We start from the raw sequence: 18,262 nt of genomic DNA, 5'->3' as shown, positions 1-18,262 counted from the left end.
CGGGCTGCAATGCTTGTGTATGTGTGTGTGTCTGTTTGAAATGTTCAGCATACTTCCCAACATGCTACAAACCTACAATCTGGCATAAGGTTAGCTTCTATGGTGTTGACAATGTAATAAGTGTAAAATATTTATTTTTCAAATTTTCTTTTTTTTAAACAGTCTGGAATCCTTGTGTGTGTGTGTGTGTGTGTGTCTGTTCGAAATGTTCAGCATAATTTTCAACATGCTACAAACCTGAAATGTGGCATGTGGGTAGGTTGCATGGTGTAGACAATGTAACATGTATAAAATATACCTTTTTTTTAAAAGCGGCCAGCAGTGCTTACACCTGCCATATGGCTCTTCGCACTGTACTTCTACGGTAGCTCTACGTTCATTGTTCGTAAAGATAAACAGTTTATGAAAACTTCAGCAGTTCATTGCTCCTAAACTTTCAACACTATCAGCATTCTAGCTGACATTAGCGGCACTCACTTTTGAAGTCATGCGGCTGACACAAAACAGTGCATTTGTAGTAATGAGGGTGATAGGAAGTGGTGCATGTCTCTTCAATAGTGTCCACAATGATGTTGTCCATCACAATGTGGCAAATCTTGTATGATAATTAAAGAAACTTCATTTCCCACAGAAGTTGACAAATGTATGCCATCTCAACTATACAAAGCTAACATGCTTCAGCCGTACACGTAAGGGAACGGAACTTCGAGTTTACACACTTCAGCCCTACACATACAGCACTTATGTTGCAGTCACTGCAGCCTTGGCTGTAGATCGGGACACCAATAATGTTGCTGTGCAATCTCAACGCTCCAACTCTAAGTAGCTGGGACTGATTTACGGGATTCATGCTTTTCTCATGGTCAGCTTCATGTGGCTTGCTCCAGAGTTAGAAACAAAGACCATTTCTTTGCACTAGATCCTACAGGGAAGACTAGCAATATTGTCTACAAAGAAGCATTGGTTTAGTTCATTAAATAAACTTCAAACTAGGACTGAGCTAGGAATTACTGCGCAAAGCACAGGTAAACCTGCTACTGTGTCTCTAAAACAGCTTTTAGAGTCGCCAGACGCAGCACTCTTCTCTATGGTGGAATCTAGCACAGCAACAGAGTGTGAGCAATGCACCTTCTTGTACTCACTAGTGAGGGACTTGGGCCAAAGACTTTTTGTGTCCCAAATCTCATTACCCATATCAACAGATGCAAGTAGTTACCTCATGGCCGCTCCTGGATCGGCCGTCATCTGGTTTGTCACAAACACTGCTACATTGTATTCTGCAGAAAAGAAAATGTAATGCATGTTAAATCACATAAATGTCCTACATGCTTATGGTTATCGGGTACTTTTTCTATGGGTTGTGTACACTTCTGTATCCCTACAAAGGGCTTTACATTCCTTCTTGCATCCTTATTATGATCACTGTAGTCTTAGATAGGGAAATATGCCAATTTCTAGTCAGGCTGTTTCCAGGTTATTCGTGTGCCCTATAATAATAATATGTGAAATTATCACATGCCTATGCCAAAGGTTAGTGTTACAATTATGGAATTCAGTTACTCCTAGATCGTGGCCTTTACATTTTCCCAAAATGTGGGGGCTTTGCCAGCGTGCTAGAACGATTGGAAAATGCTTCCCCTGCTTAGGGATACTCTCTTTCCAATTTCCTTTGAACTTGCCAATAAGGTGAGACCAGTGTGATGACAGAAGGGCTGGTGTGAGGATGTTGTGCATAGGTTAAAGCTTTGGAATTGAAATATAATGATGCCACTATACTATACAGGTAATTGTATCCTCCTCCTAGGTCCTGGCTCTTTCCTATTCCCAAAGTGTGGGCAGAATCCCTGCATACTGAGAATAAAAAAGAGAGGAAGAAAAAGCAACATCAGACAGACAGTGCTGAAGTCAAACAAATTTCGAAGGACTTCCTGGCCAAAATGAGGATCATTACTTTATTTTGAAGATGCATCTATAGCATATTACCTGCAAAAAGGAAGGTGAATTTCTTAAATGCATGCTGAACAGATTTAACAAATATGCATCTAATGTTACTTTAGCTCTGGTTGAATGAGCACACATAGACTAAGGAGGAGATAACCATGTAGCAAACAGTAGTGTTGGATGCAAGAAGTAAGCCATCTGTCTATGAAGGATTTTGTTCCTGCACCTGGAGCCCCCGTAGATTAGAAAACGTTATTTAGATAATCAAGTTGATTGCATCTTTCTGGGGTAATATTTCAGTACTCCTTTACCTCCAGGTTACACAGGGTTTTCTCATACAAGTACAGCGTAGGCTATGACAATGTGTGGTCCAACGCCTGCAGTGGAAGGAGTGTCAGCTCCAGAGTGACCAGATCAAGTCGGTTGAGTGTAACAGCAGCGCAGGTTGCAAAGTGATAGCTGTGGTGGTTACAGATAGGTAAAAAGCTGTTGCTGCTCAGGCTACGAGTCTCTGTCAATGAAGTACGATAATGCGACCTTGCATGGAAAAGAGGGGTTACCTTATACTGCATTAGTGGTGGGCAGGGATCTTCACGAGGTGGGTCAAGATTGGTGGCATCGATATATATATATATATATATATTTTTATACTTGGTTTAACTGTATTTTTGTGTACATTTTTACAAGTCGTGTTCATCATCCTTAATGCGTTTATGTTTGTGTTTATTTTGATCTGTCTGACTTTTCCACAGAATAACTGTATCCTGGAAGTGCGTGGAAATAAATTTTTTTAAGGAGTCAGACTTTCTCTGGAACTTAAATCAATACTCTGAAGGTATTGCCCAACTGCAATTACTGTTTTAGATTTTTACCACTCATCAGATGGTTCCACCAGTATTCTTCTTCAAGATTGCTTGTGTTCCTAAACAGGTTGCCCATATGGGCCCTTCTTTTTGTTCTCAGGCCTGTACATGTTAGGAGGAGGTGTCTCAATGGTGTCCAGCTGGTTGCAGAACCTGACAAATACTATTTTTTTAAATGCCTCTGGTTGCAATTACTTCATTAGTTTTTTGCCCTGAAGTTAGTTGATCTAATTTTTTTGCTTGGGAATTTCAGCAGGTATCCCATGTGTTCATTTACTTTTTGAGTGTTGTTCCGAAGGTGAGTAGTTAGTTTGTTTTTTGCAGCAGTTTCCAGGGTTGTTATCCGGTTTGTCTTTGAGTTTTTTTGCTTTTTTGTTTGGGTTGGATTCCAGTTTGACCAGAGAGCTTCCTATTTCCTCCAAGAGTAGGCAATTCTTGCTTACCCATGTTGTCAGAATTTTGTTGGTCCCTGCATTTATTACGTCAAGGATTATCTCGTGTATTTTTTGAGTTGAGAGTCTTATCTTTCTGTATAGCATCAATCCATTCAGATCCACTGTTCCTTTTAAGGATGTCAGGCTTAGTTCCCTTCGGATAGAGGCCATGTGTGTAGATTGAGGCAGCATTAGTACTTTCCTCCAAAAATGGCCTTCCAGTTTAGACCAGATGTGTTGTGGTATTGATGGCATAGCTTCGGCTCCATAAACAATCGCTGGTACAGCCTTGGCCTTGTAAAAGTTTATTGCTGCTTTTAACGAGAATCAGACACATTTTATGTCCAGAATCCGTGTCTGAGTTGTCAAGCTTTTGGTTTTGACTAATAGCGCTGCTTGCATCGGTAGTTCTAGACGGTTGGCGTTGATTGTGACCCCAAATATCTGAAGGTCTTCACTTTTTCCAGATGTTCACCTGCTACATGCCATTTCATTTTTTCCTTTCTTTTCATGGTTTTCTCGAGGGTCATCACTTTAGTTTTGGTGGGGTTGATCTTCAAGTCATTCGACTGCAAGTAGGCCAGGAGACCGTCAAATTTTCGTTGGAGGCCTACTGGGGTTTGATCAATCAAGAAAATGTCATCCCCGTACAACATTCTACTTATCTTTTCTTTCCCCACAGAGGGTGGAAATGCTCTGATCGTTTTTACCCAGAGCTGATAATCTCCTATGTATGCGTTGTACAAGGCCGGCGCCAGCGGGCATCCTTGTTTTACACCTCTCTACGTTGGAATGGCTTCAGAGAGCTGGCTGGCGCCATTCAGGCGCACTCTCATGGATGTTCCGGTGTGTAGTTCTTTTATCGGATTAAGGATTGCAGTTGGACACTTCCAGTTCTTTAATTTTGACCAAAGTTTTTCCCTATTGACCATGTCAAATGCTTGTGAGAGATCAACGAATGCCAGGAATAATTTGCAACTGCCCTTCATCACATTTGCTTTTAAAATGCTCAGCAGCATTATATTTGCCGTCGTTCTTATGTTCTTGATGAAACCGGTTTGAAAAGGGTTGTGACCTTCGGAATGTACAGCCCACTTTTGGAATTTGTCTAGTAAGAAGGATCTGAATTTTTTTTCCAATTGTGTCCAGTAGGGCAATTAGGCGGTAGTTGTTTGGTTCACCCTTGTTCAGCTTTTCATAGATTGGGACGACATTGGCTGTCTTCCAAGATTTGGGGAAAGTGGAAGAAGTGGGACAGTTCTTGAATATTTGTACAATTAGGTCACCACAGGATTCGGTGTTGGGTTTTAAGTCCAGGTTAGAAATCCCGTCCGGCCCCAGAGCTCGGGAGTTGTTTAACTTTCAGTTTTGTCTTGTCTTACGTCCCAACGTTGTGACTCAATTGGAGAATTCAGGTTTGTATCTGTGATCGGTGCAAACAGTTTGGCGAAATGAGATACCAAGTGCTTCTCGCCGACGCTGTTTAACAGAGCGTCCTGCGTGGTCTTCCCCTTGGAATCTATTTGCGCCCAGAAAGCTTTAGGTTGTTTCCCGTTGAGGGTACTCAGCATTTTTTCTGAATCGCCTTGATAAAGGTTGATTTTGTATGACTTTAACCAGTGTTTGTAACTCCTCGTGGCTTTCCTAGCTGCTTCTTCATTGATCAATGAAGGAGAGGTTTTAGCTCTCCTAAATTCCTTTTGCATTTCTTTCCTTTTTTCCGTCAACAGCTTGTTTGTGGTGTGTTGATGCTTCTTGTAAGCTGTAGGGTTTTTCCTTACTTGTTGATAAGCAATCAACAGAGGGCAATAATCTGTTTTTGCTGTTCTTAATTTCGCTGTGTCTTCTACGGTTGCCTTTAGATATTGTTTTGTTATTGCCTTTATGGATTCGGGGTTAAGTCTCAATCGTGTGCCTGCTTTGTTGGAGTCTATTTTAGGCGCCATGACTTTCCTTCTGCTGGTGTCTTGAGTTTCTGGAAAGGTCCAGACGGCCATCAGAAGGTTGTGGTCACTGCTTATTGTCATTACCACCTTGAACAATGAGACCTTAGCTAAGAAGTCTCTGGATACATATATGTGGTCCAGGACGGCTTTACGATCGTCTTGTTCCCAAGTGGGAATGATAGGCGTTGTTAAGGGCTTTAAAGCACGCAGATTGTGTAGGTCTATTCCATCCATGTATGCCGCCCACAGTTTTCCTCTCTGGTATGAGTTTGAGACTGTCGATCTGACGATTCCCACTTTGTCGCTGGAGGTACCAAACAGGGCCACCTTATTCAAATTAAGGTTTAGTACAGTGGCATTTAGAACCCCGCATATTATGATGTAATCAATTTTGTTTGCGTGTGCAATGTCGTCAATTAGTTGTTCCATTTTGGACCTAATAAGTGCTTCCATTAGGACTTTCGGGTTCCAATATATGTTGATAAACAAGTAAAGCTTGGATTTGGTTAAGTCCTTGTGTGCGAGGCTTGGTTTCCACGAAATCAGAGATGCCAATATGAAGGCATTGTTCAGGGTGATTTTTTCCAGGTGTAGCCCACTGCAAGAGCGCATAGGAGGAAGCAAACCCGCACAGGGTCTCCCCAGTGGGCCTTGAATAGCTGAAGCAAAGGCAATTTCAAAGCCATCAATTGTCGGTTTCTTAGAAGCCACATCTCCTGGAGGCAGAGGAGATCAAAGGATCCGAGATTAACGTCAGATCTAGCTGTTAGATGGGTGAAACCTTGTGTGATGCATGATCCCATAGTCAAATGAGTTGGTGTTTCTCCCTGTGATGTTTTCATTGGCTTGTTTTTCTGCCTTGTTAGCAGTTTTGGTGGCTACGATCTTTGATGGGCTGTCAAGGTTTCTGGTAACGAAGCCCAACTTCTTTGCTCTTTTTCTTTTTGACTATGACGTGAATAGTTATATGCCTCCTTCTGTCTGCTCCTTAATAAGTCTTGTTCTATAGTGATGTTCCAGTTTGGCAGGTGGCCGTGCAGAACTTGTTCTACTTGCTCCGGGTACGAGTAGATAATGAAGTTCCTTTGTCTTTGATTTGATGAGTGGACTGTTTGAACCTAATCTCACTTGGATGTTCGTTCCTCCTTGCTCTTGGGGCGCTGTTTCCATATTCATTATATTGGTTAGAGCTTGTGCCGCTCCTTGAATCTATGTCTTGCTTTTTGTCGATAGAATTGTCCCGCTGTGTCAATCTCTGTGAGGTTGAAATGTTTGCCGATCTCAAGTGATTAGACAGAGTTTCTCTTTTCGCTCAGACCTGTCTAGTCCTTCGATAAGTGCCCAAAGGCAGGCGCTGGACTGATCTGGTCAAGTTAGGTCTGGTACTCCCTTTCTCTATGTTGGAGTCTTGGTTAGTGATTTCTCTTAAGTCATAGCTCTAAGTTTGTGCACGGCCTCATTGAGCACTGATGCCGTTTCAGGGACCTAGCCAATAGGGTTATTGATCCCAGCGATGAAGCGCATGTAATCAATTATTCTGACTCGTATGGAGCTGCGCTATGCCCTTCGGATCCAACCAGTTATAAGTTTCCATTGCGTAATCGAAGAAAAATGCCCAGTCTTTGTAAAGTACCTTTATTTATTTTATTTATTTCAGCACACAAAACCCTGAGGCATCTAGGTGCTAATTACAGTAAGTGCCTGTCACAGTTCATAGGTACAACATACGCATTGGGATACATGCCTCACCTCAAGTTACGGGGGGCTATATCAGGCATGCGTGCATCATAAAGACAAGATAGGTGCAAGTGTACAGACTGGAAAACCCTCGCCTCATGTTACGGGGGGGGCTACATCAGGCATGTATACATCATAAGGACAAGATAGGTGCAAGCGTACAGAATGGCAGAGGCTTGCCTCGTGTTATGGGGCGCTACACCAGGCATGCATACATCATAAGGACAAGATAGGTGCAAGTGTACAGACTGGCAAAGCCTCGCCTCATCATACGTGGGGCTACATCAGGCAAGCATAGGAGGTTCACAAAGGGGCTCAGATGGTAGAGCACACAACACGGATACATAGTAAATCAGGGCTCAGATGGTAGAGTGCACAGCACGGATACATACACAATCAGGGCTCAAATGGTAGAGCACACAGCAAGGATAAATAGTCAATCAGGGCTCAGATGGTAGAGCACACAGCATGGATACATATTCAATCAGGGCTCAGATGGTAGAGAACACAGCAAGGATATATAGTCAATCAGGGCTCAGATGGTAGAGCACACAGCACGGCACATAGTCAATCAGGGCTCAGATTGTAGAGCACGCAGCACGGGGAGTGCCCTCTCTTCGTAACACGGACAGTGGGTCCACCTACTTGATGGAGCTCGATGCTCTGGTGGAAAGTGCAGGGCAGGGAGGGCGAAGGGCCTCGATCCAGGCAGCTCCTACTCCATGGCTCGGATGGACTAAGGGCATTTGGCGGTGGGGCTAAGGAGAGAGCCCAGCCAGGTGGAAGTGCTAAGGAATGGGAGGAGGGAGAAGGGGCGTGCAAGAGGGGAAGGGTGAAGACCAACACAACGATTGTAGTGTCCTAAACATACTGAACGTGCAAGTGCTGGACAGAAGGAGGCTGGGTAAGAGGAGGCAAGTAAAACAGAAACAATAAAGGAACCAAGGACACAAGGGTTGATTGCTGTAAGAAGGGCCAAGCAAGCAGAATGACAATCAGGTAAAAGCCTGCAGCCTGGGAATGCCTCGATTTATCCCCAAACATAACAAAGCAGTAGAAAATGGAGGATGCACAGATGTAAAGCACACCTAAAATCGAATTTTAAGCAAGGCATTAAGAAACAGCAAAACAATCAGTTTGAAGCACAGCAAGAAACAATTTCAATTGGTGCTGAAATTAGAATGTATAATTGGGCTAGTGGGGGAAAGGAGGGAACAAACAAACAAGCAGTCAATGGTAGAGGGTGACAAGCCTCCTGAGAACGGGCCTCGAGAGAATGGGTTTCCGAGAAGGCACAACGGGTTCCCTGCACGAAGCGAGCAGAGAAAAGCCAAAAGGGAAGCCACCAAGCGAGGTAGAGGAAAGGCCGATGAAGGTCCAAGTTTGAAGGACCAAGTGCGTTGGTGCCATTACTTGCCTCAAGGCTGCCCGAGCTCTGGTGAATGACTTGCAATGTAGGACATGCAACCGGGAAAAGAGAGACACCGCCCGAACCGCTGCAGAGCCCACCTCTTTTTAAAAAGCTGTCAAGAGCCTTAGCAAGCAACAGAGAGACTGGGAAAATGCTGGTACCGTTCAAGAAGAAGAGAACAGGTACATGGGTTTACCAGAAGTTGTTAGAGGACTGGGGAAGCTCGAGAGTAAAACTACGAAATAAAAAAAAGAGAGGGGCTGGGACACGAAAACAGAATCAAAGACAGTTACCTACGTGGCAGGAAAGTGAACCAAAGGGGAGTAACGCCACTGTGCGTGTCTCGGACCGACCCCCAAAAGAGAGGGTCTGGGTCCTGTAAGAGAATCAAAACCAGTTGCTCACTTGGCAGGAGAGTGAACCAAGGGGGAGTAATGCCGCTGTGCGAATCTGGGACCCGTACCCATAGCAAAAACCAAGGTCTAAAGAGAAGAGGGTCTGGGATTCTGTGAAAAAGACATTTATTCAGAATTACCCAGTTTGACAAGAGAAGATGCCAAAACACCTTTGCAAGTCCAGGACTCACACCCACAAAGAAGCTTGGAAACCAGGGGTACAAAGACCCTGGGAATAATAAAGTGAATCCTATAACTGAGCCTCCATAAAGACACTAACCCCCGCAGAATTATGCGCTGGTTTCTTCATCTGCAACCATATTGCTTTCAGGTAGAAAACCGGAAGGGTAAAGTGCAAGACAATGTAGACTTTTTGTCTGTTTCCCAATTGGAGATGAAGAAACCAGCGGCATAAAGGGAAAGCTATGTGACGGACCTTGGGGGAAAGGGATCCTTAGTCAATATGATATAAAGACTAGAAATGTGACTTTACCGTGTCTGTGATTCAGCATCTTGATAGAAGAATAAGTCTAGTGCAAAAAAGTGTTACCCCAGACTTGGAACTTTGTGGTTTTGAACATTTCTTTCATCACCTTACTACCAGCAAACCTGGGAACCTTTCTGTTTATTGAGAACACCAAGAACACTGTTTCTTTTAGTAAAGAACACCCTTGCACGGTTTTCTTAGAGTGTAAGTGTTACGGACAGAAGTAGGTTTTTGACATGACGGTGACAGATTTTTTACTTTCAGACTTCCAAACATTTTAATTAGTTTGCTTTGAGGCAGGGAAAACCCTCATAGTATTTAGGGATAGAGAGGCATTTTCCCAATCTTTTTGTGTTAATAAAAGACTTAGCGAAAAAATGTGCCATCACTGTGCCCGACTTATACTTCTGCAGCCTTACACCATGTTGCACCAAATACTAAAAAAGACTGATGCCATTCCAAAATGGCGGCCATGCTGGACAGACGTGCGTGAGCTGAGCTCCGTCTGCCAGCGTGTGGCCGCACCATAAAGCTGGTTAATTAAGAAGTGCCGTGGCCGCAGGGGAGTGTGGAAAGTGACACTGTCCATCCAGCGGAGCCCGCGCTCTTAGCCGTCAAGGAGCGAGACCTGGGCGCAACCCCGGGGAAGGGTGGCACCCATTCCGTCAAGACAAGCTCCCCTACCCGGAAGAGCGAGACCCCCACCCCCAGCGCCCGCCAAGGTGAGAGCCCGCGCTGCAGGAATTGGAACCCAGCGGAGAGGCCAGAAGCCCCACCTGCAGTGAGGGCCAGGAAGTTTCGGAGCTCCCGACAGGCAGCGGTCAGCCTGGGGAGCGCCTGCCATCCCGCAGTGAGAGGATGCCTTCCGGGCCGCACACCTGATGCCGCGGCTGCGAGCCTCGGAGGGAGAGCGCGCCCGAACAGCTCCACAGGAGACGAGGTGAAAGGAGAAGCGGAGCGACTACGTGAGGTGAGCCCTTGTCCCTGGTGCCCCGCCTCCCCCACCAGCATCCACAGGGGAGGCTAGCAGTCAGAGGCTGTGCAAAACGCGACAGGCCCAGCAGTGCCGATCCCAGAGGAGGCGCCGGGAGACGGAGGGAGTGAGGGGTTGCCCGGTGCCCTGCATGAGCCCAAATTAAACAACAGTGGATTCACAGAAGAGGTTATGAGAGGGCGAGGGGGGGCCCATCCAAGCAGCGTCAACACCTCGGGGCACACACGGAGGGCCGGGGAAGAGGATTCCCCCTTCCCCCATATACATCATAACATTGCCCTTGAATCCAGTGAAAAGGACTATAGGGGCAATCGAGAAAGCCCCCAGGGTGACACACCATTGGTGCCAAAGTGCCATAACAGCCCCAGCGGGCGCCCGGGGAGGCAAGGCCCACCTCCCCCCATTATCCACAAGGACACGTACGAAATACCGGAAGAACTCTCCCTGAACATATAAATCCGCATCACATCCCATACTGCTGCGGGCACAACTACTCGTACTTTGCGGGAAGAGACGCCCCCCTCCCCAATACCATACAGTTAAGCAGAAGTAGAGGTTTCACGGCGAGCCTCTACATCTAGCTACTGGAAAGAGACAAAGCCATCTCCAACCACGTACAAGCTCAAATAAGAGGAAAAGAAGAGGGGCCAATTGCCAGGGACCATTTCATCCCAAAACACACCATCCCAGTTACGGCAATCACAGGAAGGGAGCAACAAACAACTTAAGAAAGGAATTCAGGCTACGGGGAGAAAAATCCAACACAGGGAAGCAGTTAGTGGCCATAGCCGCGCCCCGTGGAACTTCCAGAGCAGATAGTCCAAATCGACACGGAAACAGCACAGATGTCCAAATCTAGGGGCAGGCAAACACAAGCCACATTGAACAAGTTGAAACCAGATCAGAATTTGGACCGTCTCTGGTGTGCGAACACGCCTACGAACCAGAAAATTACCGCACAGAACGAGAAAGGGAGAGGAGGCTAAGGAGACAAAGATAGCACAGACATGACTACCAAAGAAGATATGAAGGAATGGTTTAAAGAATTCCAAGAACAATTCATGCCCTCTATGCACTCCCAATTCGAGTCCATGAAGGGAGAAATTAAACTGGCGATCCAGGAGCTGAAAACAGACATAGGGAACATAGAAGAATGAACAGACATTCTAGAGAAGACGGTTCAGAACCTAGACGAAGAGACACAACAAGTCGTGGAAGCACAGTAAAGATTGGCAAGACTCTCCCAAGATCTAGAAGCCCAATGTGAAGACTTAGAAAATCGGGCACGCAGATCCAATATTCGGATCAAAAACATGGCAGAGTCAGTGGAAGACAAGGACCTCAAGCAAGAAGTCCAACAGGTGTTCCGAGATATCTTGAAGAGGAGGACGAAACAGTGATCCAGGTCGATAGGATTCACAGATTGGGCCCACGCTGCAGGGGAGAACCAGGAGCCCGCCCCAGAGATGTGCTGATAGCAATGGCATCCTACCCTCAAAAGGAGAAGGCCCAAACAATGGATCACATCAGAATGAATGGGTCAGAAATTCAACTATACCAACTATACCAAGACTTGGCACAATCCACCCTGCGGAAACGCAGGGAGATGTCATAAATAACAAAAGAATTGACGGCAAAACAAGTACGGTATAAATGGACGTTCCCCTTCGGACTGCTATTCACGTGGGAAGGTAAGCAGCATAGGATCACCATGAGCGAGGAAGGAGAACGGATCCTGAATTTACAGGAGAAGGAGGGGGTCACAGAGCAATGGCAGGGAACCACTGCAAGGGAAAAGGACCCCAAGAGGCTGGACTACAGTGAATGCAAAATCGAGACGGGCCACTGAAGCTACGGGGCATAAATAATGGCCACATCCACTGGATGGACACAGAACAATGACCGCCGGTCTTCCATCAAAAATTCAGCAATAAAAAGGCGGCCGCCGGCGACACTTAGCTGTGGTGAGCTGGCATTGCAGGGAATCCTAGGAGACGTTTAGTGAGGTTTAGGACTCCTCACGCCATAGTTACCACTCAGTTTGAGAGGGCATGGCGCGAAGGGCAATATGCCCAAGCGATCACAGGGCCCAGGGAAGTTACAAGGGAAAGGGGGGGGGTTGGGCCCACGTAGGGGGAAAGGAACTGACAAAAGGGAAAGATAAGAGGCGAACTCAACAGGAGGGAGGGAAACCCACCGGCACGAAGGGAAGCATCCACGGCATTCCAACAATAAGAAGTCCACAAAGTAAAGATGAACACACAACAGGATGGGGCTGAAGATTCTAACACACAACATCCGAGGATTAAACTCCCCAGTCAAAAGGAAAAAAGTCAAACACCAACTACGGCAGGGGAAATACGATATTGTAATGCTGCAAGAGACAGAAATACAGAAAAAAGATAAGGGGAAAATCCGACTGAAAGGCTTTAAAAGGATAATACATGCAAATGATGTGGAAAAGAAAAAAAAAGGGGGCACTAATTGCCTTTGCCGACTCTCTCAACGTCCAAATTCGTGATACCCTGGAAGACAAGCAAGGGAGATTCTTGGCGGTAAAAATTAAAATTGAGAACCGCCCTCTAACACTTGTAACGGTCTACGCCCCCAATACGGCCCAGGACGGATTCTTAAAGGACACCCTTCACAAATTGGAAAGCTTCTCACAAGAAGAGATGATTTTGGCAGGGGACCTTAACATGGCCTGGATTCCAAGGAAAGACAGATCGAACCCCAACCACGCATCACAGGGCTCCCCGACAGTCATTAAGGAATACAATGCAAAAACGAGCACTAATAGATGTTTGGCGGAAACTTAGAGGCCCATCACCGGGATTCACATACCACTCCCGGGTACATGGCAGAAGCTCCAGAATCAATTATTCTGGGCGCCAGTGAGCCTACTGGGAGAGATTCAGGAGGTGGAGACAGGCCCCATCTCGATATCAGATCATGCCCCAATCTGGATCTCACTACTGGCCATCCGTAAATGATCCGGCCTCTGGCAATGGACTCTGCCCAGAGATGTCATGCAGGACCCAGTGATGAAGGAATCAATCAGAGACCATATAAAAGAGTACTTCGACCAAAACAATACCACAGACGTGACCAAGGTCATATTATGGGAAGCCTTCAAGGCGGTCATGAGGGGTCACTTGATCGCCCTAAAAGCACAGAAAGATAGGCAATCCAGTAAATGGGAAGAAGAGCTCGAAATCAACCTAGGGAAGATTAGAGATGAAATGACTATTAAACATAGCCAGAAACTGAAGAGAGCATATAGACATATACAGGGACAGTTGGAGGCGATCTGAACCAAGAGAGCAGAGACCCAACTTCTCCACCTGAAACATTGGTATGCCATGAAAGCCAACAAAGCAGATAAAGTACTGGCGAGGCAGCTGAAAGGCAAACAACAAAGACAAACTGTACAGTCTCTGAGAGACTCCAATAACCAAGTGAGAACCCAATCGAAGGCCATCAAAGAAATATTTAGAGACTTCTACCAAGAACTATACACATCGGACAAACCTACAGAGAGAGACCAAATAAAATACCTAAAAGACATGAAACTCCCAACCATCACACCAGAGGAGAAAACGGCACTCAATGCGCAGATAACTATAGAGGAAGTTGAAAAGGCGATAAGAGATCTGCCTATAAACAAAGCCCCGGGCCCTGACGGCTACACGGCCTCTTTTTACAAAACCTACGAGGGAAAGCTAAGCCTGGTCCTCACTGAACTCTTTAACACCTTTAAAGACACCGCAAACATCACGAAGTCCATGAACGAGGCAAAAATATTGGTCTTCCATAAGAAAGGAAGGAACCCAGAATCGCCAAGTGCATACCGACCCAAAGCACTGATACACCTTGATGCCAACTATACACCAAAGTCCTAGCCAATAGACTCACCCCCCTACTCCCGAAATTGATACACCAATCAGGATTCATTTCTAACAGAACAACACACGACAACATCAGAAGAATTACCCACCTGATTGAGAAAATAGGAATCACAAACACCCCAGCTGCCCTATTGGCAATAGACGCGGAAAAAGCATTTGACTGCGTGGAGTGGTCCATGCTCTTCCGGACGCTGGAGAAGTATGACCTGGGTGACACATATATCGACATGATAAGGGCTAATTATAACACACCAACAGCCATAATTGCGTTGAACTGGGAACTCTCAGACATAATAAGAATCGAAAGAGGCGCCAAACAGGGGTGCCCCCTCTCCCCACTCCTATACACCATCTTCTTGGAGCTGCTGCTGATGATCATAAGAAACTCACCCGACATTAAAGGCATCGCAATGGGAGGCATATACCATAAAACAGCAGCCTATGCGGACGATATGCTGATGGTCCTAGCGGATCTGGTAGACACAATGCCCCCACCAATACAAACAATAGAGGAATTTGGCCGAGTTTCGGGCTTGAAGATAAACAGACAGAAATCAGAGCTAATGCTATTGGCCGGAGACAAACAGGAAATACAGAAGTGCGCAGGAGAGTTAAAACTCTGAGTGGCGGAGGAAGGTCTCAAATACCTGGGGGTCACCCTCACCAGCACAATTAAAGCCCTCTACGCTGGGAACTACCCGCACTTGTTAGAGAAAGGACTTAGACAAGTAGACCCCTCTCTCGACGTCCTGGTGGGGCAGAATAACAGTGATAAAAATGGCGGTACTACCCAGATTATTGTATCACTTTCAGGTACTTCCAATCAGAATCCCACCCACGTTCTTCAAAGCACTAGTCAAAATGGTCAACAAATACATTTGGCTGCTGAACAAAACCCAGAGACTCTCCAGCATAGCGCTCACGGCCCGAAGTCGGAAGGATGCATGGCACTACCACACTTCAGGAAATACTATGAGGCGGCCCAATTGTGGGTCTTGAAAGAATGGATTCCCAACAAATCTCAGAAGATATGGGCGGTACAAGACAGGGCAGTGGCAAGGAAAAACCTCCAACAACTATTGTGGACCAGCCCTGAACACAGACACCCAAACCTCAGGATCAGCGAGATCATGAGCGCGGCCCTCAACAACTGGGATAGAGCGGTAAAAAAAAGAAACACTGTCAATTAATTTGCCCCCTTTATGCCGTTGTTTGATAACTCGGAATTCAAATCCGGCACAGAAAAAGGAAAGTTTAAAAAATGGGTTGACTCGAACTGCACTAAAGTTTGGGATATGTACGAAGACCAGCAGATAAGATCCTTCATGGAATGCCACTCACTACTCAGCCTCACGGAAAAAGAAAGATCCCAATATGATCAACTCCATCACTGGCTCTCTACACCAAGGATAAGGCAGGCGGCACTGAGAGATCTAACCCCATTCGAATCATATATAATGTCTCACACGGGAGACAAAAAATTTGTGTCAACTCTATACAAACACATAAATGTCCCAGCAGAAGACACAAAATGGCCATATATGATTAGATGGGAAAAAACGCTGGGGAGGGAGATCACGAGAGGCCAAAGGGAATACATCTGGCAAATCATTCCCAAATGGACTCAGGCGATCCAGCAAAGAGAAACTTGGGCAAATATAATGATCCAATGGCATTACACCCCAGAAAGACTGCAACGAATGTACAACATGAAACAAAACGTTTGCTGGCGAGGCTGCAACGAGGAGGGCACCTGGAGACATATTTGGTGGGACTGCCCAAATCTGCAAAGCTTCTGGTCGGAGATAAAACGCCAATGCAAGGGATGTTTAAAGGGGCAGAATTAATAAAAGAAGATGTGTGGTTGGGAGGCTTTGGCACCCCCGAGACAGAACGTTGAAGAAGATCCAGAAGAGGAATTTTATGGGTCTCCTGATTGCCGCCTGGCTAACAATAGCTCAAAGATGGAAACAGAAATCACCGCCAGATACGTTAGAATGGCTACAGCGAGTCTGGCAATTCATAGCATTGGAGCGCATTACGTATAACCTACAAGGGCCCCGACAAAACCTCCATACAGATTGCGGGCCGGTGATAGAATACCTGCAAAGTGACTTTATGCTGCAATGGTGCCCACATAGAATCAGAATCCTGGCCATGTTTACATGAGGGTACAACACGATGGACACTAAGAACTAGACAAGCTTCTCCTTTGATGACTGGTGGGGGAGGGCAGGGAGTGGGGATGTTTGGAGGGAAATGGGACAATATCAAGTCCCACAGTTGATACTACTTTAAAAACGCCATAAAAACATGTTAAAAAAAAAAAGACTGATGCCAACTGGCCTACAGGCGTGGCACATATCCCCATGCCTAGTAACTAACAGGATACCACCGTACATGGCAGTTGTCAGGAACGTCATTTAGGGGTCGCCCCTAAAAAAAGTTTAAAAAAAATAAAAAACACTTAATTTTTTTACATGCAAACTCCTGGGCTGTGGCCAGCACCATGTGGCTCTGTCATTCTGGAGTGGCTGGCTTTCTTGTTCAGGCCTCTTTAAAAAAATATATATATCAGGCGTTCCACAAGTCTAACACTTTCACCAGTACCCTAACGTAGAAACAATAGGAATACCAAATAATTTGTTTTTCTGGAATTCTATACAATAATTGCTGGACTGATTAAAGGTTTATTTCAGGAACACTTCGGGGGGTGTGTCACTGATTTAGTCTGTTCTTAAACACCTCAACTCAGACTTTCATCCTTCTGAAGTCGATAAATGAGTACCAACACTGGTCGGGTGATATTGTATGTATATACTAACACATCATTATCACTTGGCCATGGACGTCACAGTAATTTGGTAATATGGGCCTATACACACTGATCTTAATGATACACATGGCACTCCAGTCTTGTATGAAATGTATATCACATAGTAGTGATATCGTAACCATATTTTTCGTAGTGCATTTAGGAACAATGCTATGTGATGCCACTTCCTGTTTTGTCAAGGGGTGAAAGGTCGTGTTCAATTGTTTACCGTGATATCACTTCGGGGTGGGATAAAATCACTTCCTTTGATGTCATCAGAGGTCAAGGGTTGTATGATGTCACTTCCACTACCCCAGGCATTTTGGTGAAATGACATCCCTGGCCTTTGTCCATGCCCAATATTTACGTTGCAAAAAGTGGGCAAAGAAGACTGTAGGCCACTGCCCCATTTACAATATCCCACACACTATTAAAGTATCCTGGGAAATTCATCATTTGCTGATTACCACTAATGGGAAAATGCTAGACAATTTAAATGTCTTCCCAATACTCACTCTCCAGGTGCACCCTCCTTCATTCTCCCCATCTGCCCCACCATGTAAATGCTCCCCGACGCTCTACTATCATCCCCTTTCACTCGTATGTACCCATGACATTTTTTTCTGTGTGCGCCTTGTGGCGTTTCCGCATGTATCTGTGGGAATCCTGTGGGACTGCCACAGTAAGATGAAAACGTGCTGACACAAAATGCATCCCCCAGCCGCCCCAAACTTTCCAACTACAAGTGTGATCCTCTTCCCCCTCCCCCCCTCTACCCTAATGTGATACCATAGATTGCTCCCTTCAAATCTTGTTTTCAGCACTTTTCTTTTTTGACTTACTGAGGTATTCCTGTGGTAAGCGCACACTTTCAGACAAAAAAGTCTCACTGCTGCAATGCACCATGGAAGATATTTGGACCTGAGGCACCCCCTTCTCCATTAGCATTTTTACTACTAGATGTATTTACAGTAAACCAGTAAAGGAATGTCTGACGCTTTGTGCCCAACTTGTATCTTATTTGGTGCAAATCCGTCCAGCAGTTTTTGTGTTATGTGTATTCGATTAAAAAAAAACTTTTTCTATGCGGGAAAATAAATGGCGGTATGCTCAAAACAGATTTTTGAACCATCTAACATTTCCTCCAAAATATCTAGTTTGGAGCTGGCTCTCAAAAAACGATTTTCAAAATGTATGCTGCGATGGTGTAGAAGTAAGAGATTGGCACAGTGGTGTCATGTTAATTGCTATAAACTTTTATTTAAAACAAAATAAGGGTTGGGGAAATGTCTTCCTGTCCCGAGTACTAGGAGAGGTTTCCCTGCATTGAA

General features: G+C 45.4%; 1 protein-coding gene across 2 annotated transcripts in view; it reads right to left on the bottom strand.

Annotated features, from left to right (window-relative positions):
* The window catches only part of DMC1 (DNA meiotic recombinase 1), a 1,020,186-nt gene that overhangs the window by 183,801 nt on the left and 818,123 nt on the right, over positions 1–18,262 (bottom strand). For both annotated transcript variants that reach the window (XM_069652814.1, XM_069652812.1), the window contains exon 12: positions 1,217–1,277. In XM_069652814.1, coding sequence (XP_069508915.1) covers positions 1,217–1,277 — 61 coding nt within the window. The remainder of the gene's footprint in view (positions 1–1,216; positions 1,278–18,262) is intronic.

The sequence above is a fragment of the Ambystoma mexicanum genome, chromosome 3q (genome assembly GCF_040938575.1).
Source record: "Ambystoma mexicanum isolate Mex_15411 chromosome 3q, UKY_AmexF1_1, whole genome shotgun sequence".
In the NCBI taxonomy this organism is placed as follows: Eukaryota; Metazoa; Chordata; class Amphibia; order Caudata; family Ambystomatidae; genus Ambystoma; species Ambystoma mexicanum.
Note: the sequence above shows the minus strand (reverse complement) of the source record. Positions and strands in the feature narration are given on the sequence as shown.